At 36.1% G+C, this 25,090-nt stretch overlaps 5 protein-coding genes across 6 annotated transcripts; 4 read left to right on the top strand and 1 right to left on the bottom strand.

The window, feature by feature from the left end:
• The first annotated feature begins 148 nt into the window (after nucleotides 1–148).
• Nucleotides 149–6,876, top strand: fbxo40.1 (F-box protein 40, tandem duplicate 1). The gene is made up of 3 exons (XM_067376281.1): nucleotides 149–2,111; nucleotides 2,472–4,289; nucleotides 6,253–6,876. The coding sequence occupies exons 1-3, from the start codon at nucleotides 2,109–2,111 to the stop codon at nucleotides 6,457–6,459; spliced, it is 2,028 nt and encodes a 675-aa protein (XP_067232382.1). The 5' UTR covers nucleotides 149–2,108; the 3' UTR covers nucleotides 6,460–6,876.
• A 149-nt stretch (nucleotides 6,877–7,025) lies between these two features.
• c1qa (complement component 1, q subcomponent, A chain) lies at nucleotides 7,026–8,424 on the top strand. Its single transcript, XM_067376282.1, has 3 exons — nucleotides 7,026–7,163; nucleotides 7,299–7,465; nucleotides 7,593–8,424. Exons 2-3 carry the CDS (start codon nucleotides 7,309–7,311, stop codon nucleotides 8,171–8,173), a joined length of 738 nt encoding a protein of 245 aa, XP_067232383.1. The 5' UTR covers nucleotides 7,026–7,163; nucleotides 7,299–7,308; the 3' UTR covers nucleotides 8,174–8,424.
• A 229-nt stretch (nucleotides 8,425–8,653) lies between these two features.
• On the top strand, nucleotides 8,654–10,362 carry c1qc (complement component 1, q subcomponent, C chain). Its single transcript, XM_067376292.1, has 2 exons — nucleotides 8,654–8,903; nucleotides 9,667–10,362. The coding sequence occupies exons 1-2, from the start codon at nucleotides 8,735–8,737 to the stop codon at nucleotides 10,230–10,232; spliced, it is 735 nt and encodes a 244-aa protein (XP_067232393.1). The 5' UTR covers nucleotides 8,654–8,734; the 3' UTR covers nucleotides 10,233–10,362.
• Nucleotides 10,363–11,113: 751 nt separating this feature from the next.
• On the top strand, nucleotides 11,114–12,419 carry c1qb (complement component 1, q subcomponent, B chain). Of its 2 annotated transcripts, none has more exons than XM_067376182.1 (3): nucleotides 11,114–11,256; nucleotides 11,454–11,631; nucleotides 11,759–12,412. In XM_067376182.1, the coding sequence occupies exons 1-3, from the start codon at nucleotides 11,254–11,256 to the stop codon at nucleotides 12,307–12,309; spliced, it is 732 nt and encodes a 243-aa protein (XP_067232283.1). In that variant the 5' UTR covers nucleotides 11,114–11,253; the 3' UTR covers nucleotides 12,310–12,412. The 2 variants fall into 2 exon arrangements, with proteins under 2 accessions (XP_067232283.1, XP_067232282.1); XM_067376181.1 differs by having other exon boundaries at nucleotides 11,132–11,256; nucleotides 11,433–11,631; nucleotides 11,759–12,419.
• Nucleotides 12,420–17,087: 4,668 nt separating this feature from the next.
• bud13 (BUD13 homolog) lies at nucleotides 17,088–24,852 on the bottom strand. Its single transcript, XM_067375674.1, has 11 exons — nucleotides 24,706–24,852; nucleotides 24,455–24,551; nucleotides 24,190–24,271; nucleotides 21,197–21,245; nucleotides 20,826–21,106; nucleotides 20,444–20,727; nucleotides 18,146–18,254; nucleotides 17,928–18,066; nucleotides 17,658–17,848; nucleotides 17,454–17,535; nucleotides 17,088–17,367 (listed from the first exon to the last, which is right to left on the bottom strand). The coding sequence occupies exons 1-11, from the start codon at nucleotides 24,846–24,848 to the stop codon at nucleotides 17,274–17,276; spliced, it is 1,551 nt and encodes a 516-aa protein (XP_067231775.1). The 5' UTR covers nucleotides 24,849–24,852; the 3' UTR covers nucleotides 17,088–17,273.
• Between the last annotated feature and the right edge of the window lie 238 nt (nucleotides 24,853–25,090).

The raw sequence follows: 25,090 nt of genomic DNA, 5'->3' as shown, positions 1-25,090 counted from the left end.
TAAATTGTGCAAGCTGCGCCCTTTGTTTAACGTTATTTATTTATTTATGTTAGGTTTATCGCATGGAGGCTATATTGTGTCTATGTGTTTTAAATATTTGAATGGGCTGATAAAGGGAGCTGTAAAGTATTTTTGTTGAAGTACAATGTCGTTTTGACCATAATAATGTACCAAATCTTACTCGTATAAATATTACAGTAGTATAGACAAATACTATATATACAAATATAAAATGGAACTCCTAACCTCCTGTACCCATTCTGTAACGTCAAAGAACTTCCCTGTGCAAAGGATCATAGGTGCCCGAAGTGTCCATCAGTTGTACCCTTCGAAATCCTTCATTCTGAAGGGCCCTTTGAAGTGGCCAGTTTTGAGCACTTTGGTTTGGAACGACCCTTCAACATGGCAGCCATGATTATTTTCACTCCCAAGTGCCCTTCGGAGAGCGATATATCCCGTTTGGAACGCACCGAGAGAGTGACAGAGAGCGAATCTGAAGCCAGTAATAAGGCACATGATAATGATAACATGGCGAATGTAGTATACGTCCACACACTCATACTACATAGAACATACTGTTTTTAGCGGTCGTGAAGTAATTACTTCAAAATAAGTAGGCCTACCTACTCAAGAGAGTATGAGATTTCCAACGCATACTCACATATGAAAGGCAAGTTACTGAAAAACTGTTATCGTGACAGTGTAAACTACAAAATCGTAAATCTGTGAAAATGGTGACAGCAAGCACATGCGTATTACTTGTCTATCCACTTTATTTTTCAGGTGAGCAGGCGCGGCCATTTGTAATTTTAATGTGTTTGGCTTCCAGTGTCATTCAGTTCTAATTATATTAAGCTGTACAAAACAACTTGTTATGCTGCTTTATATTGCAAACTTTTCTTAATTATAAACACGGTGGTTTGTAGTGCAAACAGTTTTACAATTTACTGCACTTTAATATTCTTCTAGCTATTTCTCTGTAGCGAAATTGGAAGTCTGGCACATTCACTGAAAACACCTTACTTACTTCAGCCTTGAAAAATAAGGTGGATATGCACGTTTGGTGCGAGTGGTCTGTAAAAGAATATGGTATGTGTGCATGTAGTCTTTCTTTACAAAGTGACATCGCCAACTACTGGCCTGGCATGCATAATACAGCGTCTTTAGTTTCGTGGATTTGTGTGAATAACAAAACGTTGTCATCTGTACAAAGAATTTCCCCCCCAATTTTACTACATTGTTGTCGTTGCGCACTCCATATACAAATGTATTGTTTGATTAGAAAAGCACCGTTGTACAAACAGATCTAACAAACAAATGTTTATCTAATAAATAATACTGAAACTTTAAAAATACCATATGTGCATTAATTAATTCTTGCATTCAAACAGCCAGGCGCAGCACCACTGTAAAGAAAAGGTCACCATGATTTTGCCAAGTAAGACATGTTCCTGGATCAAGACATGTTCCTGGATCAAAATTTAGTCTTAACCCTATTCCTACCACTAAACATAATCCTACCCATAACTTATCCCTAAAATCAGATGGGAAAGATAGGGGAATAACATTGATGTAGAAGCACCTAACCCTGGTTGCAAGCCTAAACTTGACATAAACGTTAAACTTATCCCTCAAATCTGATTGGTTGATTGGAATGTTGTTCCAGGATCACAAAGATGTTGATCCAGGAACATTTCGTACTCTGTGAAATCACATTCACCGTAAAGAAAAGCTGAAGAAACTTTAAAACACCGTGTCAAGTGAAAAACATTTTTAAACTTGACACATTGTCTAAAAACGCGGCGCTCGTGTGAGAGTCGCTGAAAATACAGCAAGATGCTTCACGGACGTTTAGCGCGTGTTAACAAAATCACTTAAAAAGCAGTGGAACGCAAAACGTGTTCATGTGTTAAATGGCGCTAGATGCCTTGAAAACACTGGGTACCTTAGAGCGGCTAAATTTGCAGAACATGTAACTTGACTCTTGTATGCCACAGAACAAGTCACACTCCCGAGTACAAGACTATTTTTAACTAATGGGCAGACACAGATTTAGGCTCACTTGAACATTAAGCTGAACGCCACTGTGGAGCTCACAGTAAAACACTATGGTAGGTCAACTTTTGTTTGCCTTTTTAGTGTCTACCAAATGCAAGATGTAAACATAGCAGTCTAAATGTGTGTATTGTTTCTGCTAAGAAGCATTTAGTTTTTTAGCATTAGCTTAGAGTTAATGATGGGCTATTTCTGTAATACAGTTTTACCACATAGTAGTGGAATATGCAAAGAAGCATCTAACTACATATGTATGTACAGGTGTTGCAATTGCAAAATATGTAATTCCAAGACCTTAATGATGTTCTTCAGTATCTGAGATTTGATCAAGTCATTGACATTCACTTAGTTATGTTAAAACACTTTCCAAAGTGTCTATCCAGTATAAAATACCATTATCTTGCATTTCTTCACAGGGTAGACAAAGGACCCAAACATCCAAGCTTCATCGCCACTGTGAGAGCTGCCACAACCGCCGCTGCAAGACGGCAATTGAGATTTCTGTGTCATGTGCGATCATCAGCTGTCGTTTGTTGTGCGGTGCTGTGTTTCACCTGTGCAAGGAAGAAGAACACATGCTTTTGTGTCCCAATGAGAGGGTGCCTTGTCTCAACGTTGAATATGGATGCCCATTCACCATGTGCCGCTCGAACCTAGCTAAACACTTGACGGTGTGTCCTGCTAGTGTTGTCTCCTGCTCCATGGAGTGGAACCGATGGCCCATTGAAGAGTCTGAAACTCCTGAGTTCTATAAGAATGTTTTGAAGGAGAACTACACTCAGGAACCTTTGGATCTCTCGATGGCTCTGAGGGACCAGCAGCACCTGTTTCGTTCTCTTAAAATGAAGATTATCTTCCCTGAACTTATTGAAAAGCTAGCTGAGGAGCCTTCAGCTGCAGTGCCAGAGGGCGCCGTGGGAGGGGTACCGTTCTCGAATATAGTTGAGGAAGCGTCTGTGTCTTCAAGCACGGAAACTGAGGAAGGAGGTCTGACTCAGGAGGAACGAGAAGAATTGGCGAGGAATCCTAATGTGGTGAATCTCGAAAACTATAATATTTGGGAAAGAATGTTTAGCATGGAATTGAGCGGCTGCAAGCATACGATGAAATCTTTGGGGAAAAAACCTGAATCCTCTCATGGTAATGAAATAAAGCCACAAGCAAACCCAAGCAGGTTAGAAGTCTTACAGGAAGAGCAGCAAATGCAGGTCGACAGTCAAGATGCAGCTACTGACATCCCTCAATACAACGCATTTGAAATGGATGAGCATAAATTCCTCATCGCCACATCCCTGTTTGCATGTGATACAAGACCCAAAAAGAAACTCATTTATGAACATTTGGAGCCCATGAAGATTAAAACAGTCCGCACTTTCAAAGTCCCAACCAGCTTCAAAGCCAAACACAGTCGCATTCGAAACCCCTCGCATAACAAGAAGGTGAGCACAAGCGTAGACACTTCTGACCTAGGTGTTGAAATCGATGACATCCCAAAATGGGATGAAGTTCAAGCTACTCTATTGTGCTCTTTAGAGAGAGAACTACGGGGACATCTCATAGCTGAATCAGTGTCCACAGACGCACTTCTTCTGGACGTTGGAACTCAGACATATGATTTCTACTCAGCACCTTTCAAAGCAGAGACCTCGCTGGCTGACATTACTGCTGACCGGGCTTTGAAACTTCATGTCCACATTCAGACCGAGAGCGTCACCAGAAGACACAACAAATCCAGTTCTGCGTTTACATACCTGTGCAACCACACGTTCAGACGGGATGAGTTTCCTTCACACTACAAGAATGTTCACTCTGATATCCAGAGTTGCGTCAACGGATGGTTTGAACAGCGATGCCCTCTCGCCTACCTGGGCTGCACTTTTATTCAGAGAAGGTTTCAGCCCAGCTCTCACAGAGCGACGGTCTTCTATGACAAAGAGCTCAGCACCTTCTGCCTCCGACCAGAGGTTTCAGACACACTGCATGAAGGTGTAAAATTGGTGACCGTGGAAAGAAAGCGTGCACGCAATGCAGACGCTTTGAGCAGGCTACCTTTTGAGGTTCTGGTCCACGTTGCTGGATTTCTCGACAGCTTCACCCTGTCCCAGCTGGCTCTGGTCTCCCGTCTCATGAGGGAGGTATGTAGCACCTTGCTTCATGAGAGAGGGATGGTCTCACTGAAGTGGGAGAAGAAGGTCTACTCTCATGGTGGATGGTGCTGGAGAAGCAGAAAGAAGGTGAGTTTCTACAGCAATCAAAATTCTGAATAATGAAAAATTGCAAACTTGTGTAGAGTTGTAATTCGAAATGAACCATTTGTAGAATAAGGCATTTGGGAAAATTTTAATTTCACAGTTTTATGGTATTTTTGACAAACCAAAGTCTCAGCTTTTTAATTATGTCAGTTGTATTACAAAATTCAAACAATAAATGTCGATTTGATGCTCAGCACAGAGCGCACATGAACTGATCATTGCTTCCCCTACTGGTAGACCAATAAAACATGAGTAGACATAAGGTAGGCTATGGTAGAATATACAGTACAACTTATTGAAATGTAACATCTTTCATATAACAGCTATGCCAGTGTTTCAGCAGTGGTAAGACATCAATAAAACAGCTTGTGAACATGTCACGTGACTTTACATTTACCTCAGAAAGGTCTGTCTGTGTCCATCCATAGCCATTATTTAGCTAGAAAAAAGAACCTTAGAATTGTAAATACACTGTAAAAAAAAAATCCCAGTAAAATTTACAGTAAAAAAACAGCAGCTTTTACAGTAGCAACTTAAAAAAAACATCTGTTAAATTTACGGTAAAATAACGTATTTCATTAACTGATATAATGTTAATTTACCAACCTAATGAACTACTAATATCTGTTTTGTATCTTTATAATACACTGACAGTCACCAAACACAGTGGTGATAAGAGTCACATGATGAATCAAAGTTCATCACAAGCAGCATTTCCACAAGCTGAGAAGGACAACACTAACATATAGAAGGTGCACACAGTGTCATTCACACAAACACTAAACACCATAATGGTAACATGCATGAAATTTTAAAAATGCAATAAACATTAATTTAACAACATTAGATGTAACATAAAACCCTAATGTACATAACTGATTAGAAAAAAATGAGAAAAACTAAGAAGAAACAGTTATTTCAACGAAAATATATCAAATGTGAAGTGTCACGCAGGGAATTGTGGGAATGTCAATTTATGGGTTTTCACTGTAAATTTTACAATGAATTGTTATTTTTCACTTCCAAAAACTGTATTTTACGGTATATTACCGTAAAATTACATTAAATGTACCGTTAGATCTATTACAGTTATTCACCGTATAGTACGGAAACTTTCTGTAAACCAATTGACAGTCTTTTACTGTTAAAATCACGGTCATTTTTTACAGTGTATGTTGTTAAATATATGCGCTTTAATGTATTTTTTAATAAAATTCCTCCTGGTGTTAGAATGTTAGAACATTTAGGGGCAATTTTATCAAAAATGATTTTTTTTTATGACAGCCATCCCTAGTAAAAAAAACCCTAGTAACATTATTTTATGTTTATTTTATGCTAAGGATACATAAATACAAATTAATATAAATATCCTGCAATTGTACTTTTGGTATACTAAATTGATATACCTAACATCTGCTAAATTGGAACAACTAATCTTAGTTAATGCACTTTAGTTATCCGGTAAGTAGTGCTAAGGTCCAACTAAAGATATACTTAAATTTGATAGTGCTAAAATGGAATTACTTTTGGTACACTTTAAATATCTTGCATTTAAAGACTGATCATACTATCCTGACTAATGATATTAAAACACATTTTAGGATTAATATTAAGAAATCTGCATTGTGCAATAAAGAAGTACTGCAAGTAAAGTTTAATTATAATATTTATATCAGCGATATATCAGAAAATATATTAATGGATTTGTACAAAGTGAAATAAATGCATTTTAACTAAATTTTGGGTATATTTTTTTTTTCTTCACTTTTTAAGTGATTATATCTTGAAACAGATAGTAGTAGAAGCATTATTATATAATTAGAAAGCTGCATAAATCTTAAAATGTGTCAGAATGATGCAGCAGTTCACTTTTTACATTTTAAACAAGCATCTGACTTTTAATATTACACTAATTGACTTTCCACTAATTGACTTTTTTCATCAGGTTTGGCAGTTTAGCAACTTGTTCTCCACTGTGGACAGCTGGTGCCTGGACAAGCTGCCTCCGATTTCTGAACATCTAAAGGTTTGTCCATACTACCAGAGGGAGAGTAAGACAGCACCTGTTCCTTTGACTGGTGTTCATGAGTGCCGTGAGAAGAAAGCAAACAGGAATCAGAGTCTAGTCTCCATGTTCATTAAAAACAATTAGAATCTGTATTACAGTAACAGACAATGAATTAAATGCTGTTTTTTTTTTTTTGTATATATAAAGTCATGCATCCATGCTGAATTTCTGTGCCATGCTATTCTGCCTGTTAATTTTATTTAGGCATATGAGCAATAATTAATAAAAAGTAACCACATTTTTTCAGCTTTGTTATGGAATGCTTTTGTACTGTTATTCTTTTGTAAGTATTCTGTCCTTTCAACAAGAAAACTGTGATCATTTCATTCCAAACCTGTATGCCTTTCTTTCCTCTGAGGAACACAAAAGAAGACATTTTGAAGAACAAACTGTTTTGGTTACCACTGACCTCTAATGTATGGTCAAAATGTTTCTTTTTTTCATTATTGTGTAACAGTGAAGGGGTGATCATTGTCTTAATTAAAATTATTTAAAATATTAATTGAATGGATCATGCAGGTTGTTTTGCAGCTGCAGATTTTTAAGTTTTTTTAATTATTTTACATAATTTATTGCTTGACCTTTTGTTTTGAGAATAGGAAGCAGGCTGACAGAGAACAGGGAAGAAAAAATACATGTGTTGGCAATTTCAAAAGTTTTTTTTTAATGTAGTTCACATTTTGGAGAAATGAAACCATTACATTTTTTTTCTCAGCTGCAATCTCTTTTTTTTCCATTTTACTGCCTACAATCAGGAAAAGAAGTGTAAAATTTACAGCGAGATACTGGTAAGGCAGACCTGTCTAACTACTAAGGATTTTATGACTTTATAATCATAATTGTATTATTTTATATTGCTTTTTAGTTGTTTCTTTTATACCTCAAATGCCTGTGAAGTTATCCTCATTTGTGATTCATCCTAGATGTTTTAGGATGCAGCTTTTGGCTTTGTTTGGTTTTCTTTGGGTGGGAGTGCTGCTTCCCTCTGCTTCCTGTCAGGATGGCTGTGCAATCCATGGGAAAGATGGTGTGAATGGACTCCCTGGCCGGGACGGTTTGTCAGGAGCAAAAGGAGACAAAGGAGCACCAGGTAAGAAAATAATGTGTAATATACATACCATATTCATGGTTAGTTGGAAACAACCAGTTAAAATAGCATTCTTTACACTTGTTTAGTATGAACGAAATGAAATGATAGTTTATGAATGTTCTTTCAGCTCTGCAGGATGAGCTGAACAGTATCAACATAGAGGAGCTCAAAGGAGAGATGGGCAGCAGAGGCCCCTCAGGAGAACCTGGTCCACAGGGTTTCATTGGTGATCGGGGCCCAATTGGTCCCCCTGGTCCTAAGGGTCCTAAAGGACCCAGCGCAGGCATTGGTGGCATCGTCGCCAGTCAGAAGCCAGCTTTCTCTGTGTTGCGAAAAACATCAAATTATGCATCATATGGCCAACCTGTGATCTTTGATAGTCAACTTAGCAATGCCAATAATAACTTCAACCTTCAAACTGGCTATTTCACTTGCAAGGTTCCGGGTGTGTATTACTTTGTGTTTCACGCATCCTCTGAAGGACACTTATGCCTCAGACTTAAGAGTGACTCTGCATCTCCAGTCAGCCTAAGTTTCTGCGATTTTAACCTACGATCACAATCTCTTGTTGTGTCAGGTGGAGCCGTACTCAAACTATCTAAAAATAATAGAGTATGGATTGAGCCTTTCAAAGATTCTAGTGGTGGCAAAATGTCCAAAAGCATGTCTGTAGTGTTCAATGGATTTTTAATCTATCCCAGTGAATAGCAGACTTATTAGCCTACATATAAAACACTGCAAATGTTTATTGACTGATCATAGTGTTTTAGCCTATAAGTGATGTAAGCAGCTTAAAAGCATTAATGAAACCATCTAATCTGCTTTGTTATATTCAAATCTTGTATTCATGTGTTTTGTTTTAAAATGCTTTGTTGTCAAATGAACAAATTCTAAATAAAAGCAATAAAACATGACTATACAAAATTGTTACTTTTCATTATATTTTTTCATTCTAAATTCTGAAAACTATTAACAATGCAATCTAATGAAAATAAAAGTTGTCTGATGTAGAACAAAAAAATCTAATTTTTTGTGGCTTTATTGTTGGAAATAGGCTATAAAACAGGCCTATATGAATATGCTACTATGAATAAGGCTTTGTTTGAATAGAGTTTTGTGAATGGTCCTTGGATGGGTGCAACACGTGCAGTGCAAATGAGGAACTGTGATTGTCTTTTCATTGGCTTCTCCTTGTGTACATGTATAAGATTATAGAGCTCACTCTTACAAGACGTATTGGTCTGGTTATCTTTTCGCGCCACAGCAAACATGTTTGGTGGTCACATCATTTTTGGAACACTTTTAGCGGGTTCTCTCTGCCTCCATCTGGTCTCTACGGACACTTGTAATGCTGGAGCGATGCCTGGTTTTCCAGGTTTGCCTGGATTTCCTGGACGTGAAGGAAGACAGGGGATGAAAGGAGAGAGAGGAGATCCTGGTAAGATTGACTCTATTGTTTTATTTATTGATTCATTTTTATGTAAAATAAAACATTCAGGGTGCTTTAGTTTGTGGGAAACCGAGAACCACTCTTTTGAGCCGGTTCATTTTAGTGAATCAAAATCTTAAAGAGCAATCATTGTAGCGCAATTCCCAAATGACTCTAATGAGTTGGTTCTTTTAATGAATCATCTTAAAGAATCGATTAACATTCAAAGACACAATATATGCTTATTTTGTCAGATGTATATATATATATATATATATATATATATATATATATATATATATATATATATATATAAATTTCTTTTTTAAATATTGTTTAATAGTTATAGAGAGCAACTTTTCCCACATTAAACTTTGGAATATTTTGGTATTTAGTGGACACAGTGATATATATCCTCTAATTAAGGGTTATATATATATATATATATATATATATATATATATATATTTTGTCAGCATTATATATATATATATATATATATATATATATATATATATATATATATATATATATATATATATATATATATATATATATATATATAAATAATTTTTTTTAAAATATTGTTTAATAGTTATGTCTATAGAGAGCAACTTTTCCCACATTAAAACTTTGGAATATTTTGGTATTTAGTGGACACAGTGATATATATCCTCTAATTAAGGGTTAAAAATGCCAACAGTTGTCTTTAAAAGATAGTTTTACTGTACCTCTAACATGATGTTAAAACATTTGGTGTGTGTCTTAACAGGGATTCCTCTAAAACCTGATGAAGTCAGGAAAAAAGGAGAAAAAGGCGAGACTGGAATCAAAGGAATACCTGGAAAGAGGGGTCTCCGTGGGGATTTTGGCATGAGGGGACCGGATGGCCCCCCGGGACAGCCAGGGGACCCAGGCAATTTAGGGAATTCCAAATCTCACCTGCAGTCTGCATTCAGTGTGTCCCGTGGTACAAGATTGCCTCCCGAGCCCAATGCTGTGATACGCTTCACTAATATTATCACTAATCCCAATGGCCATTTCAAAACTGACGAGAGCAAATTTGTATGTAAAATTCCTGGCACTTATTATTTTGTGTTTCATGCATCTTCCAAAGAAAAAAGTCTGTGTGTAATCCTAATGCACGATGATAAGAAGCTAGCTAATTTCTGTGATCACTTGCAAAAGAACAGCCAGCAGGTGAGCTCTGGTGGACTGGCTGTTTATCTGAATGAGAATGAGAAAGTCTGGCTGGTGACAGGTAGCTATAATGGCTTGTATGCAGAAGGGAATAAAGGCGACAGTGTTTTCTCAGGTTTCCTGATTCATGCACACTGATTGATTGTTGCACTGTTTTGAACTATAAAGTTGAACATGGAAAAGTATTAAACATGGTATGATTACTTATAAGAAAAATGTACGCAATTACTCACTGAAATCTACTGATCAAATAAAATAAAATCATACTTCAGTAAATTGTTTGTCTCAAGTTTATTGAATACACATTATCATTCTTATCAAATGTTTGATTGGATTTGACATGCGTAATCCAAAACCTAGCAAATCAATGCTGACAAAGTACAATATGCTACAATTTTCAAAACCTGACAATAAGGATTGTTAACGAAGTACAATTCTAGGCATTATCTGAATGACAACAATGCAGTGTTTGTGTTATAAGTTAGTTCCAGGTTATTTAAATCATAAAAATGAGATGCTATGCAACCAGTAAGTTTCTTCTGCTCACCAAGGCTGCATTTATTTGAGCAAAATACTGTAAAATGTTGTATTGTGAAATATTTTTTTACAAATTAATAACAATTTTCTATTTTAATTAATTAATTAATAATTTTTTTAAAATCCAGTTTATTCCTGTGATAACAAAGCTGAATTTTCAGCATCATTACTTGCTAAAGTCTTCAGCGTCACATGATCCTTCAGAAATCATTCTAATATTTTATTATTAATATTGAAAACAGCTGTGCTACTCAATATTTTGTGTTTGTCTGGCATCATTTTAAAAGACCCCCACCATACTTCTCACCCTGAATGTTTTGATCTGTAATAAACTTTTTAATTTCTCGGCTTCCATTTCTCAGAAAAGGGATATGAAACTTGCAAACATTAGCAAAATGAAATGTCAATAATACTAATGAAAAAAAGTAATCCAAGCTTTATCCAAATCAAGATTCTGATGAATATGCGTTTTGTTACTTCCCTTTATTGTGCAACACTGATCTTCTCCTCTGAAGCTGGGAAATCAAACCAGAGCTCTTGATACATACAGGAGAAAAACATTCGATGTAACACTCTTCTTTAAAGCCATCGTCTGAATTTCTTCACTTTCTTGGAAGATAAGATGGTAAGATTAAAGTCTTCTAATTATAAACCTTATTGGAATTAATCTGTGCTTTGATTCTGTTTGCAAGAAGTCTTACTGTAATGTAGCATTTGATTATTGAAAATTTGTTTTAGCAGTCACTATACGTTTCAGTTATTTTCCAACAATTTTCTTTTTAAACTATCCCATTTATTTAGGTTTTCTTTGTTTTAAAACAGGCGTTTATCTTCATGTCTGCACATGTAGTGCCGCAACTTGCTATCATGATGTTGCTGGTGGCTTCCTCTGTGTCAGATACATGTGATGGGCACAAGGGTTTCCCTGGAAGACCAGGTATTCCAGGAGTTCCTGGTACCGATGGGAAGGATGGCCCAAAAGGAGAAAAAGGAGATCGAGGTAAAGTGATAGTGCCTGGAAAACCTGCATACTGAAAGTCAAAAATCTCCCATGACTAAAAATATAATAAATTAAATCAAAAGTCTGCGTTTAATCTCATGTTACTCTGCTGTGTGAATGTTTGCAGGTGACAATGCAGTGCCAGTGATTGGGCCAAAAGGGGACCCTGGAATGCATGGATTCCCAGGCAGGCCTGGTCAGAAGGGGGACAATGGACTGCAAGGGCCACCGGGGCCAATGGGACCGAAGGGAGAAAAGGGCGATTTTACAGGGGTAGATGATCCAAGCCAGTATTCTGTTTTCTCTAACAAAAAAAGTCCTAGGTCCCAGAGAGTTCCTGCTGACACCGTAATCGTCTTTGATATCCCTCTGGTCACCGGGTTAGAGGATGATTTGGATAGTGAGGGTTACTTCAACGTGAAAATAGCTGGCATGTATTACATCAGCTACCACATTTCGTCCTCTCAGTCTACCTGTCTAAAGATTCAGGTAGGGGAGGAAGAGAAAGTCAGTTTCTGTGATTCACCTGGTATGATAATGGTAACTGCAGGATCTGTGGTACTGCCACTGAAAACAGATGATAAAGTGTCAATACAGGCCACTGCACTAAGCTCTATCTTCAGTAGAGACACTGACTGCACCTTTACAGGCTTCTTGCTCTTCCCAATGAATGTATAAAGTGATTTTGAACAGCCACACTATTGTCTTTACTCTTCCTCGAATCATATTTTGCAACCATTGCTTGGGAATATTCAATGTTACTGTTGATTAAAACTGTAAACGTTGTTGTTTCTTGACTTATTTCATTGCAAATTTAATTACATTCATAATTAAATCATTTTCTTGGCAGACCAAATTAGAGGGCTGGAAAAATAATATATATAGAAAAGAAAGAGTTTGGGGTCAGTAAACTATAAAATAAAAGATAATACTTACATTTATCCCCAAAAAAGTAAAGACATTTATAATGCCACTGTAAACCCTAAGGCTCAAAATAATTCATTGGTTTGAGTAGGACAAACTTAAATTAAACAAATTAGTTCAGTCAAATTAACATTTATGAGTATTTAGCACTTTTTTTCCTTTCAAGTTCACAGAACTGATATATTTTAAGTAAGATGAACTGTTTCATTGTTTTGAGTTTTATGAACTTTTTTGTTTTAATTTAGACAAATTTAAATTTACCTGAAACTGGGCTGGGATTTCTATTTCCCAGCATGCTTTGCCCATGGCACTCGAAAAGGAGAGTGAATGCTAAAATTAAGTGTTATTCAGTGTTTTTTGTGCAAGATTATATGGGAGATTTAGTAGTGATTCATGTTTTGTTATGCTAATTTAGAAGAGTTTATGTTAATGTGTTTTTTTGGAGAGTTACGATCATGGTGACAAGTGGCGCATGCGGCTTGGTTTGAGAGCAAGAATGCTAAATGTTTCAAATTGCTGCTCTCATTGAGCATTATACCATGCTATAGTTAACATGTTAGCAAAATAACAAGTTAGCATTTTCTGAATTAGCTTGTTATAGCTAGCTAATTTTACACTAATAAAAATATTTATAATTGTTCCTAACTTTAAATGTTTGAGTAGTATAAAATAAAAATCTGTCAGTTCTGCTTACTTAAACTTTGAATTTCTTAACTTAAAATTTTGAGGCAGCTTATTGCCTCAATTGTTTTGAGTTTTGCCAACTTATTCAGGTTTACAGTGTACAAAAAAAAGTATATTTTAAAAAAGATGTTCTTTTGAACTTTCTACTCATCGAAGAATCCTGCAAGTGTATCACATCTACACAACAATGACATTTTTAATATGAATAATAATACGATTTTTAAAAAAATTTTTTTTGCATTTTCTATAACAATACATAAACATATTCTATGTGTATGAATTATGAACTATTCCCAGCTAACAAATTTGAGTTCCCAGAATGTTATCTTAGTTCATGGTTATTTAAAGAATACAGAGAGAGAGAGAAAAAAAAAACATTTCTATAGAAATTGGATCCTAAGGAATAACCAAACCATATAAAAACATAAGGGGAATCATCCATTAAGAAATTGACCAGTTTTTAAGCATAAATATGAAGAGACTGAAACCAACAGGTTTTATTCAGGTTTGATTGAACTACGAGTCTCATGCTGAGCACAAGCACAGCGTCACGTCAGTCTACGGTATTTATTACAGAACACTCATTGTTCTTGAGTGGAGTCCATCACCCTTCAGGCTTTCAAAGAATAGAGCAGCCATGGCAACAGCCACTAACTGAGTGTTTCCAAACATGCCACTGTGCTGCAAGAATGTGACAAAAATCAGAAGCTACTAAACTGCTCAGGAATCAGACTTATGCAAAGAAAACATGTCATGCATGAGGTAAGTTTCAAATCACTATTTTTAATTGTAAGAGAAATCATTTTAAACTCTTCAAAAGGTATTAAAATAAGCCAATAACTACTTTGAATATATATAGCGAAAAAGCATAGCATACAAAGTTTTCAAAACTGGGTGTATAAAGTCATCAGATCTGTAGACATAAGACATTTCACATTTAAGTGTGAGTAATTTAAAGAAGCCTCTAAGAATTTAAAGCATGATTAAAATATATGTAACAGGTATAATCTTTAAATCAGCTTCATCAACAACAACAATGTAGAACATTTACAAGTTCTATTTTCAGTCTCAATAGTAACTCAAAGATGATAACTCTTGAGAAGACAATCAGCAAGCAGCAGAGACCATCTCTAAGAATCCCATTTGGTCATCGGCGTAGAACAGATTTATTGCTCCTCAACAATGGTCAAATGGTGTCGAAACACCCACAAGCCTTTCCGATGCTGGGAGAACTTCCTTCTTTGGCAGGTAACAAGTGCACTCTAAAATATACTGGGTTAAAAACAACCCAAGTTGGGTTGAAAATGGACAAACCCAGCGATTGGGTTGTTTTAACCCAACCTGCTGGGTAGTTTTATTTAACTCAACTATTGTTTGAAAATGACTATATGGCTGACTTAAAATGAATCTAAAATGAAATTAAAATGTTCATTTATTAAACACATTTTAACATATTTTGGGTTCATTTTAAGTAAGCAATACTGTAATTTTTAAACAATAGTTGAGTTAAGTAAAGCTACCCAGCAGGTTGGGCAAACATTTAACCCAATCGCTGGGTTTGTCCATTTTCAAGCCAACTTGGGTTGTTTTTAACCCAGTATTTTTTAGAGTGTGGTAGAAGAAATTTTTCAGAATTCCTTCAGATATACGGCTAGTTAAGTGTATCAGTCAGGAAATGGCACATGGCATTTACATACTAGACAATTAAAGCATGTTTAAACGAGTGTCACTTAGAAGAAGACAAATGCTGTCAAATCTTCTCTTCAGGCTTGCTGCTCTACCCTGGTAAGCGGGAAAAGATGGTAACCACAACAGAAAGTGAATTTGGACCCAAAAAATTCCCAAAGGTAGAACCAAAGAAGATCCTACAGTGCAACCTAACTCTAGATGGTATGAAAATCATATACATTTGGAAAAATAATTTAATTAGTATCAATTAGAGAAGCTACAAACCATCTATTGTTAACTTACCTGACCTATTTTGGAGGTATGAGCCAAATATTAATTTACATAATACATGTGTTTTAACTTATTTCACTGAACTTTTAATCAAGTTCATTATTAAATAACTGATTTCCTTGGCAGACCACATTGAAAAAAAAATGAAATATTTATGAACACTACCATTCAAAAGTTTGGGGATAGATTAAAAAACTAATAATTTTATTCAGCAAGGAGATATTTATTTATTTACTTACATATTGCTAAAAAAATAGGACATTTATAATTTTACAAAAGATTTCTATTCCAAATAAATGATGTTCTTTTGAACTTTCTATTGAAAAAAACGTATCACCGTTTCCACAAAAAGTAATACGCTATATCTACTTATTTGGTAATAGATTACATGCAATATTATTAATTAAATTCAACAAATAGAACTGAGTTAGAATTAATCAAATTAATTCCTTAAATGTCAACCATTTAAAACGTTTAACAATATCTGAATAACATACAAATGTCAAAGATGAATTTAAAACTCTTTATTTATTTTTTGCCAACATTGAAGACACCTGATGATAAAAAGCAGAATCACTAAAGGAAAGAGAAACAAGAATTAACAGAGGTTTAGATGTTGATTTTATTGAAAATGTTTGGTCACTGTTATGGTGATCAGTGTTTCTTAGGTTGTGCAGTTTGACTCTTTGCTTTTTATGTCAGTTTGTGGTTTTTGTAATGGTGTTTGCTAATTTTACACATTTTAAATGGTTGACTTTTAAGGAATTCATTTGATTAATCATGTTGAATTTAATTAATAATATTGCTTGTAATCTGTTGCCACAATTTTATTGAGTAGATGGTGTGTATTACTTTTTACAGTGCATATTAGAGTGATTTGTGAAGGATCATGTGACACTGCAGACTTAAATTTACATTTTTAAATATATTTCAAGATCCTACAGTGCTGCATAACTTGATATGGCATGAAAATCGAATAAGAATAGACAAGAAACAATATAAACTATCTATTGTAAACTTAGGATGAATTCATTTTAGGCAAATTGGAACACTACCTAACCTATTTTGGAGATCTATGAGCCAAACATTATTATCTCTACATAATTGCAGGGGACAGGAGCTTCAGCACAACAAACAGGGAGGATTACCCTTCTTACAACCTAGATGGCGCTCCAATTGCATGGCAGGGAAAAGTCCTAGCAAGAGACAACAGGACTGGCCAAGCGCAGAGATGTTCTCTTTACCAGCAGGACTTCCCAGCCCCAAAGAGAAACTATGTTAGGAGAAATCAGGTCGTACCTCATCCTGACAACCTGGCGATCAACACTTCAATGAGGCAAGTGTACAACCACTGAACTTATATCCTGTTTTACTTGAACTCTGAACTGAAAATATTGTGAAAGGAATCAAATTAAATCTCTTTTTCTATAGAGCTGACTACAGAACAGTGCAGCAAGAGGCTTTCCCAGGCTGGGATGTTTCTGTGCACGCCCGTCCAGCACCTGCCCGACTCAAAAGAACAGAAGAAGGCCAGAGAGAAACATTATAGTGCATTTATACACTGGATGCATTAATAATAATAATAATAATAAAAAATCCAATTTAATGTGCTACTTTTCAACATTGATAACAGTAAAAAATATTTCTTGAGCACTAAATATAAAGCTGAAAATTCAGCTTTGCCTTTACTGGAATAAAATTACATTTTAAGATTTAAAATTTTAACTTAAAAATGAAAGACGATAATTAAAATACAACTGTTATTTTGAAGTCGACAGGAAACAATCTGTTTTTCTTTTTGAATAGTAGTATATCGATCTATCTATATCCAAAATAATGTAGGCTGCATCATCTAAATTTGTCTGTCACTTAATTTGTTCTGTTAATTTCAAATGATTGAGCCTGAAATGACACTGATAAAAACAGATTTATTAAAAAAGTAGCATTTAATAAGGAACGTATGTTTCTTGTACACAGTAGGACTGATAACCGCACACAAAATGTCTTGCTTTTCGATCAAAAGTCCTGATTCATGATGGCACACAAGGAAGTTGTGTCTGTATCTACATCGACATCTACATGTCTTCCACACTCCATTTGTACGCCATCTCTTGGACAGCTTTCTTATCTGCCATCCTAGAGTACCGCTTCTGCTCAAAACCGTTGGACCTAAAGAATCATAGGAAGTCAGTTAACTCAATTTCATAGGTTAACATCAAGATACCAGCTGACTTTCATCAATCTAAACCTCTTACCTGTCAACTCCATCCCAGCGATACCCTGGCATGATGTTAAAACGATTTGGAGGTGGAGGCGGACCTTTGTAACGAGGTTTTTCTGGTGAAAACATTAAAATTATTACAATTACTACTGTGATCTGGGCTTGCTTTCAGATAAATCTCTGCAGGTTAGACTCTGCTTCATTAACAACTGTGATGGACATTATTCCTCAGTTTTACCATTGCTTCCTTTTAATTTAGCATTTTTGTCCTTCTTTTTGCGAAGCATAGCTGCCATCGGGTCTCCGTCCCTTTCTTGCTCCCTCAGCATCCGATCGAGGTCTTCATCATCAATGTGTCTTGCTAGCGGCTTCTGAGCCTCCCGCATGGCATCGGTTAAATTCTGCTGCTGCATTTCACCCTGAGCAAGCCTGAAAAAGGACAGAACAGATGTCAAAGCCACAAGACCGAAAAAATAGTTGCATTTGAACACAACTAAATACACCTTACCCTTTTCCCCATTGTGCATATTTTTCATCCTTCTCTGCCTTTTCTCCAGCTTTTTTGCTAAGCTCGACTCTCTCCGACTCCAGGTCACGTCTCCTACCTGACTTGTCTCGAAATATCGTCTCCGCATTTCTGGATGCCTCTGAGAGAGCAAAAAAACAATGTTCATGCGACATAATGAATGATAGAAAATAAAACAACACAATGGCTTTTCATTAAACCTTCGAGAGGCTGATTGCGTTTTTCCTTTCTGCGAATTTCTTCCTGTTCTTTCCTCAAAATGTCGACAGACACGAGCCCCGCTGCTCCACCAGATAGCATTCGAGGGGCCTGAAAGCAAGAACAGTAGAAGTCTCAACTTAAGGATCCATACTACAACTTTAATACAAAAGAAGAAAAAAAAAAACTGTATATATTTCATGTGAGATCCACTGAAAAGGGGATTTATTTTATGAACACTGTGGCTTATTTAATCCACAAAGGGGGTGTTTCTTAAAAGGCACAGCAACAGAAAAACATACCATTGATTTTAAAGGGTCAGAGTGAAGAAGTTAAGTACTAATGTTATAACAGGATCTCAGAGGAAACAATTTAGTAATTTAATGAAATGTAATTAAAAGAAATGTATGCCCTTAAATAAAAACAAGTGTTTTGAGGATTTTTTTTTTTTAAAGAAATATTACTATAGTTTAAATTTTTCCCCCATTACATTTTTAGTATTTTAATTCAGTTAAATAAAAACAAACTTTACATGAAAATAAATTAATACAATAAAATAAATAAAACCTGATATCATTTATTTAATTTAAGTCATCCTATATGTCCTTTTAAGTTTGCTAGTGCTCTGACCCCCTGGTTTAGAACCACAAATACAAATGTGCAAAACTTAGCTTCAACCCTAATTAAATGCACCTGATCCAGCTAATCAAGTCCTTTAGGCTTATTTGAAAACTACAGGTATATGTGTTTAAAGGGGCTCTATGTAGGAATGACACCCAGTGTTCAAAATAGGTACTGCAGTCCAAATTCAAAATATTGTTTGGCCCGCCCCCCTCATTCAAAGACGAGGGTTGCCAGCTTTTACAGCATATGGTTGACAGCAACAATAGGGAGCGCAATTGACAATGAAAGCTGAGGAGACTTAAACACTGTAAGCTGATGAGTTGATTTATCTGTTTTGATATGCTGTTGTTCATAGAGATATTTAGATGGATTCAGAGGCTTTTTAGTAGAGATGCACCGATTGCAATTTTCTTGGCCGATTCCGATTTTTTGTTAGTGTGATCGGCCGATACATATTTTTGCCGATTTCTTTCCCGATTTTCTTTCTAAGAACTATAATTGACAACATATACAAAAAAATCTACTTAGAAAAGTATGCAATGCAGAGTTTTATTTTAATAAAAAAAAAAAAACAAGTAAAAGTCAGTAATAAAATATAAACAGCTCAAATAAATGCAATAGAATAAAGAGAGCTATGAAACTAAGTTTTTCTCGGGTTAACTGGGTTTTTATTCAGGTAAGAACATTCAGTGTTATTTTGCATTGGTTACCTTAATTTCTGTAGTCTTTATTGCAAATAATTCTTACCATTAAAGTTATAAAACGTATTCAGTCAAGAGCAGAAAGTGATTTTCTTTGTCTTTTGTTCTTTGATTTACATGACAGACAGCAGCAGGAATATTGGACTCAGTTTATGAACGGTGTCCAACGGACCCAATACTGTTACACACGACATGGGTTCACTTTCTTAGCTATTTAACGATTCAAAACTAACTGTGTTTATCTGTATATTCGCCAAGATTGCCTGTGCCGCTGGTTTTGACATATTTTTGTATGTATTTGACCGTTTAAGCGCAGGAAGGCGCTTATTTTGGTACTTGTGACTCTGTTTGATTTCTGTCTCTGTTTGAGACGGAGCATGGCTTGTACGCTTCACTAATATAGATCAGTGGTGCGCGCGCTTTCGGTGTGAGCGCAAGATCTGCGGGAATGACTAAAATTACGCACAATACAAGCACTACTTAACCGGAGCGAATGAGACGAGAGAGAGAAGAGGCGCCCGCACGGGTGTGTGTCACTTCACCGTGACAGAGAAGAGAGCAGGAATGCGCAGCTGATGTTATTGCCTGATTCTCTGACCCCGTTTGTTTGCTGGTCTCCATGGCTGCAATACGCGGTGTTTTCCGCCAACTGGCAACCTGTGATGCTGAAATACTATTGGATAAACTGCAGCACGAGGTTTCGTACAGACCAAAACAAAAACAGAAATTCCAACACGGAACGCACATTTTCAAAGTAAAATATCTGGCTATAGCATTGTTTTTCTGAGAAACAAGTAGGTGAACTTAGCATGTTTCCTAAATATCTGCAAACATATTGGGGCATTTTTATGCTTTATTAAAGTAAAAATCTTACATAGAGCCCCTTTAAGAAGGGTCAGAACTAAACTCTGCAGGGATCAGTTTTGCCCCCCTGCTCTAATATAAAGGATCTTCGAACATGAACCCTGAACTTACTGTAGGTCCATCAGGAGAGCGTCTTCTCCGTGGTGGAGACAGGTCTGAGTCCGATCCACGTCCTCCCTGTGCCTTCTTCCTGGGAGGAGAGAGATCCGAATCTGAACCTCTTCCGCCTCTCTTTCTGGGTGGAGACTGATCAGAACCCGAGCCCCGTCGCCCATGAGGACGTCTGCGAGGTGGGGACTGATCGGAGTCTGAGCCTTTGCCTGTCCGGGCTCGTCTCCTGGGCGGCGAAAGGTCACCTGAAGCAGCAGCTTTTGTCTTTTTTCTGTGTGGGGACTCTGAAGAGATTTATTTTAAGTATTAAAAGCTAAATAATCATTTTGGATTACATTCACTGTGTAAATGTTGTTTCTGATTGGTGGATGGATTTTCATACCTTTATCATGCTGCCTTTGAGTTCTGGAGGGTGAGCTTGTCTGGCTCTTCCTTGGAGGTGAAGGTGATGAGGAGTCATGCCATCTGTTTTTGTTCTCAGTTCTGTGGCTCTGAGGTGAAAGGTCTGCCGAGTCATGCCGACCTCTTCTCAGGGGTGAGAGATCTGGCGAGTCGTGCCGAGCCCTCTTGTGCGAGAAGTCAGGGGAATCGTGCCGCACCTTCTGTACAGGAGAACTCTCCGGTGAGTCATGTCGAACTGTACGACCTCTGTCAGTGTCTGAGCTGAACAAAGCAACATTTATTATACTCTCTATGCAGAAATTATTTGAATTAATAATATTTTAATAAGAATAAGAAGAAAATGACAGTTACCTTCGATCTAATGTGGGGTCCTGAGTTTCTTGGAGATCTTGCTCTGTTGCTAAGACACAAATTAGAGTGTGTATTTTTTTTAATATACATGAATACATACACACACACACACACACACACATACACACTAATATACACACACATATACACATATACAGCTATGGAAAAAATTAAGAGACCACTCCAAGTTCAGAATTCAAATGTTAAGTGGTCTCTTAATTTTTTCCATAGCTGTATATATGTGTGTGTGTTATATGTTATTTTCTGTAAAAAGTGTCTTATATAGCTTGTTATGGCCTGTAACATCTTGTGATCATGACAATGAGTAACAAATTATTAAAAATACTGCCATTAGAAAAAAAGTAGAAAAAAATTATAACTTTGGACACTAAATGTACCTACAATTATATAATCATCCATATAGCTTTTGTAGCACTTTTTCTATATACATTCAGGGTCAGTAAGTTTTTTTTTAATGAAAAAAAAAAAGGACTTTTATTCAGCAAGGATGCATTAATTTTATAAAAAGTGACAAATAAAGACATTTTTACAAAAGTTTCCAAATTTAAATAAATGCTGTTCTTTTGAACTTTCTATTCATCAAAGAATCCAGAAAAAATTTATCACGGTTTCCACAAAAATATTAAGCAGCACAACTATTTCTGCTTTCAGAAGAGGATTAGGACCAAGCAACAACAACAAAAACAAAAATCTTGAGTGTAAAGTCATAATAATGAGAGATTAAACTTAAAAAAAAGTTGAAATACAACTTTCAACTCAATTAAATTAAACAATTATTATACAATTTTAATTATACAATTAAATTTCAAGAAAGTCGTTGTGCTATGAGAAACAACTTGTCAAATTGAGAATAAAGCAGTTGTGTTTTGAGAAAAAAAGTCTAAAATAAAATGTTGAGAATAAACGCATTCTATCAGTGTCATGTTCATTGCATACTGATAGAGGAAAGTTAGATCACTTAGACAACCTATATTCTTTCAATAACAAAGAAATACTATCAGTTTAAGCTGATTATAACCGAATAATAAGTAGTAGATGAACTTTAAAGAGAATTTGCAAGGGGAAGAAAGAAAAGTCCAATTTGCATTGTACTCGCAAGAAAACGGGACATTATAAAACATTAACGTAAAAATCTCTTAATATGGCTTAATGTAGCTACTAAGACAGTGGTATTAAAAGATTCTATACACACCTTATTAATAAACCATACTATGTGCAGATAAGCAATGACTTCACCCTAGGCTGGAAGAGCAACCCTAACATTTTTCAATATTTTTCTTTTTGTATATTTGATAAAGTCTGTGCTTATATAGATATAATAAGGATTGTCCTTTCTGTTTTACATTTGCACATTTACAGTAAAACACTACTTTTTTTTCATTCTTGAAGTGAACTTTTTGACTCTATGGTAATTAGAAACACGAATAGGCCTACTCTTCTTGTGCTTGAACGGACAAATACACATAAAAGTATGGCAAATGTTGGAATCGAGAATTGTGAAATTTAACTGTTATCTACAATTTTGATAACTTATTTATTAGAAAACAATGTTACATGGGTCAAAACAATGAAATTAAATAAGTAGGCTATTCCATTCTTCGATATTCCACACCTTGATCAACAGGATTAATAATGTGTCTAATGGTATCCCAGCTGGGAAACCACAAAATCTCAATGAATTGCACATAGGTGAAGCCAGCGATGACCTAGTCTCATCCTCACATCGTTGACGCATATGGCACACTTAACTAGAAACACTTCAGAACTTTCGAAGTTGTCATATGGTTGGTTAAATTCTACAGGATGTCCAGGAGAAGCGTGTGTCGTGTTCTTTTACAACAGTTCCAGACAATCAATGACACTCAATCCCAGTTTTACACACATGTGAAGCGGAATCAAAGCTGCCTCCGAGTCTGTTTTCAGGCCTTTCCTCGCTCTGTGCTGGAAAGTTTTTCTCATATTAACGCTGGTCCTAAAGTGCTTGCCCAGTCATAAACCTTTATTCCAGTGATATTCTTTTGAGCTGTTTTGTATTGTCTCTTCATCTCTCTTTCTGAATTTTTCCCCCCTTCTTTTTTTCTCCACATCTCCCTCTTGCTCGTTCCGACTCCTCGACCGTCATAAGTCCCCTAATGCTGACTGGTTAGACGTTTGTTGTCGGTGTCGGCCTGACTAACTTCCAAACAGTGTTGTTGAAAAAATACATACCCCATCTTTAAAACAACTCAAACATACATTTTAGTCTGGGACAAGGCTTGAAGGGGTAGTTCGCCCAAAAATGAAACATACCACATTCAAGGTCCAGAAAAGTAGTAACGATATTGTTAAAATAGTCAACGTGACTAAACTACAATTTTATGATGCGACGAGAATACTTTTTGTGTACAAAAACAAAACAAAACTAATGACTTTATTCAACAATATCTTCTCTTGCCTGTTTACATTGTATAGACAGTGCAGCGTTTCTGTGTTCTACGTCACAACGTTGATTCAGTTTTGGCCGTCTCCTGCATCAGCATCACACTGTACATGTCTCACAAGTACAACGTCGGCCAATACCGAGTCGGCGTTCTGACATAGAAACCGGAAGCCTGCATTGCCTATAAAACATAAACAGTGTAAGAGAATGACAGAAATAGTCATTTATTTTTATTGTTTTTGCACACAAAAAGTATTCTGGTCGCTTCATAACATTAAGGTTGAACTACTGTAGTCACGTTTGACAATATAACAATGTCTTTACTACTTTTCTGAACCTTGAATGTGGTAATTTTGTTGCTTTCTATAGGGGATAAAAAAAACCTCATCAAATTCATAAAAAATATCCTGATTTGCGTTCTGAAGATGAACGAAGGATTTACAGGTATGAAACGACATGATGGGTGAGTAACAAATGACAGAAATTTCATTTTTGGGTGAACTAAGTCTTTAAGCCTTGTCTGTGAAACGAGGGGATAAAGTATACGTCTTACCGCCCAACACTTTCCACTTGCTGGTTCGAAATATCTCGAGCTGCTTGATCTCATCTGGGCGTTCATCTATCACGTCTGCAATCTAAAAAAGAGATTTTGACCAAGACATTTAACACTGTTAGTCATGAATGCAATCCATGTTCAAAAACCAAGTTAGTACCACAGTACTTTTCTGATAGCGCTCGCTAAAGATGTGTAACGTTAGTTATGTTGACTATGACAGTGTTACAAAAGCTTTAAATAGGTCAAACGTGCTTGTACACACCACAGGCGCCTCATCATCTTCGTCTTCGTCTTTCTTTTCTTCATCGTTATTTGCAGCAAGTTGCCTCCAATCAATGTCATCATCCACAATTTTCATCCTGTAGTTTATAATGAGAATTTCGCTGCTTGAGCACTTGACAAAATAATAAACAAACTACCAAGCATTGACGTAATGTCATTATGTTCAGTGATTACTGTAGACACCGCGAGCTAATATCTGCGTTTCTGTTACGTGTGTCCGATCATATTTACCCTCTCCCCGTGGGTTTCGGCCGTTTCTTCTTAATCTTCTTTTCTTTAGACTTCTTTCCAGCTTCATCACTTGATAAATACCTTTTAAGGTAATCTGCCTTATTAAGCGCAGCACCTTTGCTAATGCCCGTGGAAGTAGCCATCTTGTTTATGTATTACGTCAACGAACGGACGCTGCTAAGGGACAAAAATCACAACACAAAATACAGGTTTTTGGACTAATAAATTCAGAAAGAATAGAAAGAAGTCTGGCTTTTTCGACAAAAGAAGCAAAAGTTGTTAAAGTTTCTTAACCCTCATGCGGTGTTCGGCTCATTTTTACCAGAAGAACATTTTATTTTTTCCCGAAAATACTAGTAAATGTTAGCGCATTGGACTGAAACTA

This window comes from Chanodichthys erythropterus, chromosome 22, assembly GCF_024489055.1.
Source record: "Chanodichthys erythropterus isolate Z2021 chromosome 22, ASM2448905v1, whole genome shotgun sequence".
Taxonomy (NCBI): Eukaryota; Metazoa; Chordata; class Actinopteri; order Cypriniformes; family Xenocyprididae; genus Chanodichthys; species Chanodichthys erythropterus.
Note: the sequence above shows the minus strand (reverse complement) of the source record. Positions and strands in the feature narration are given on the sequence as shown.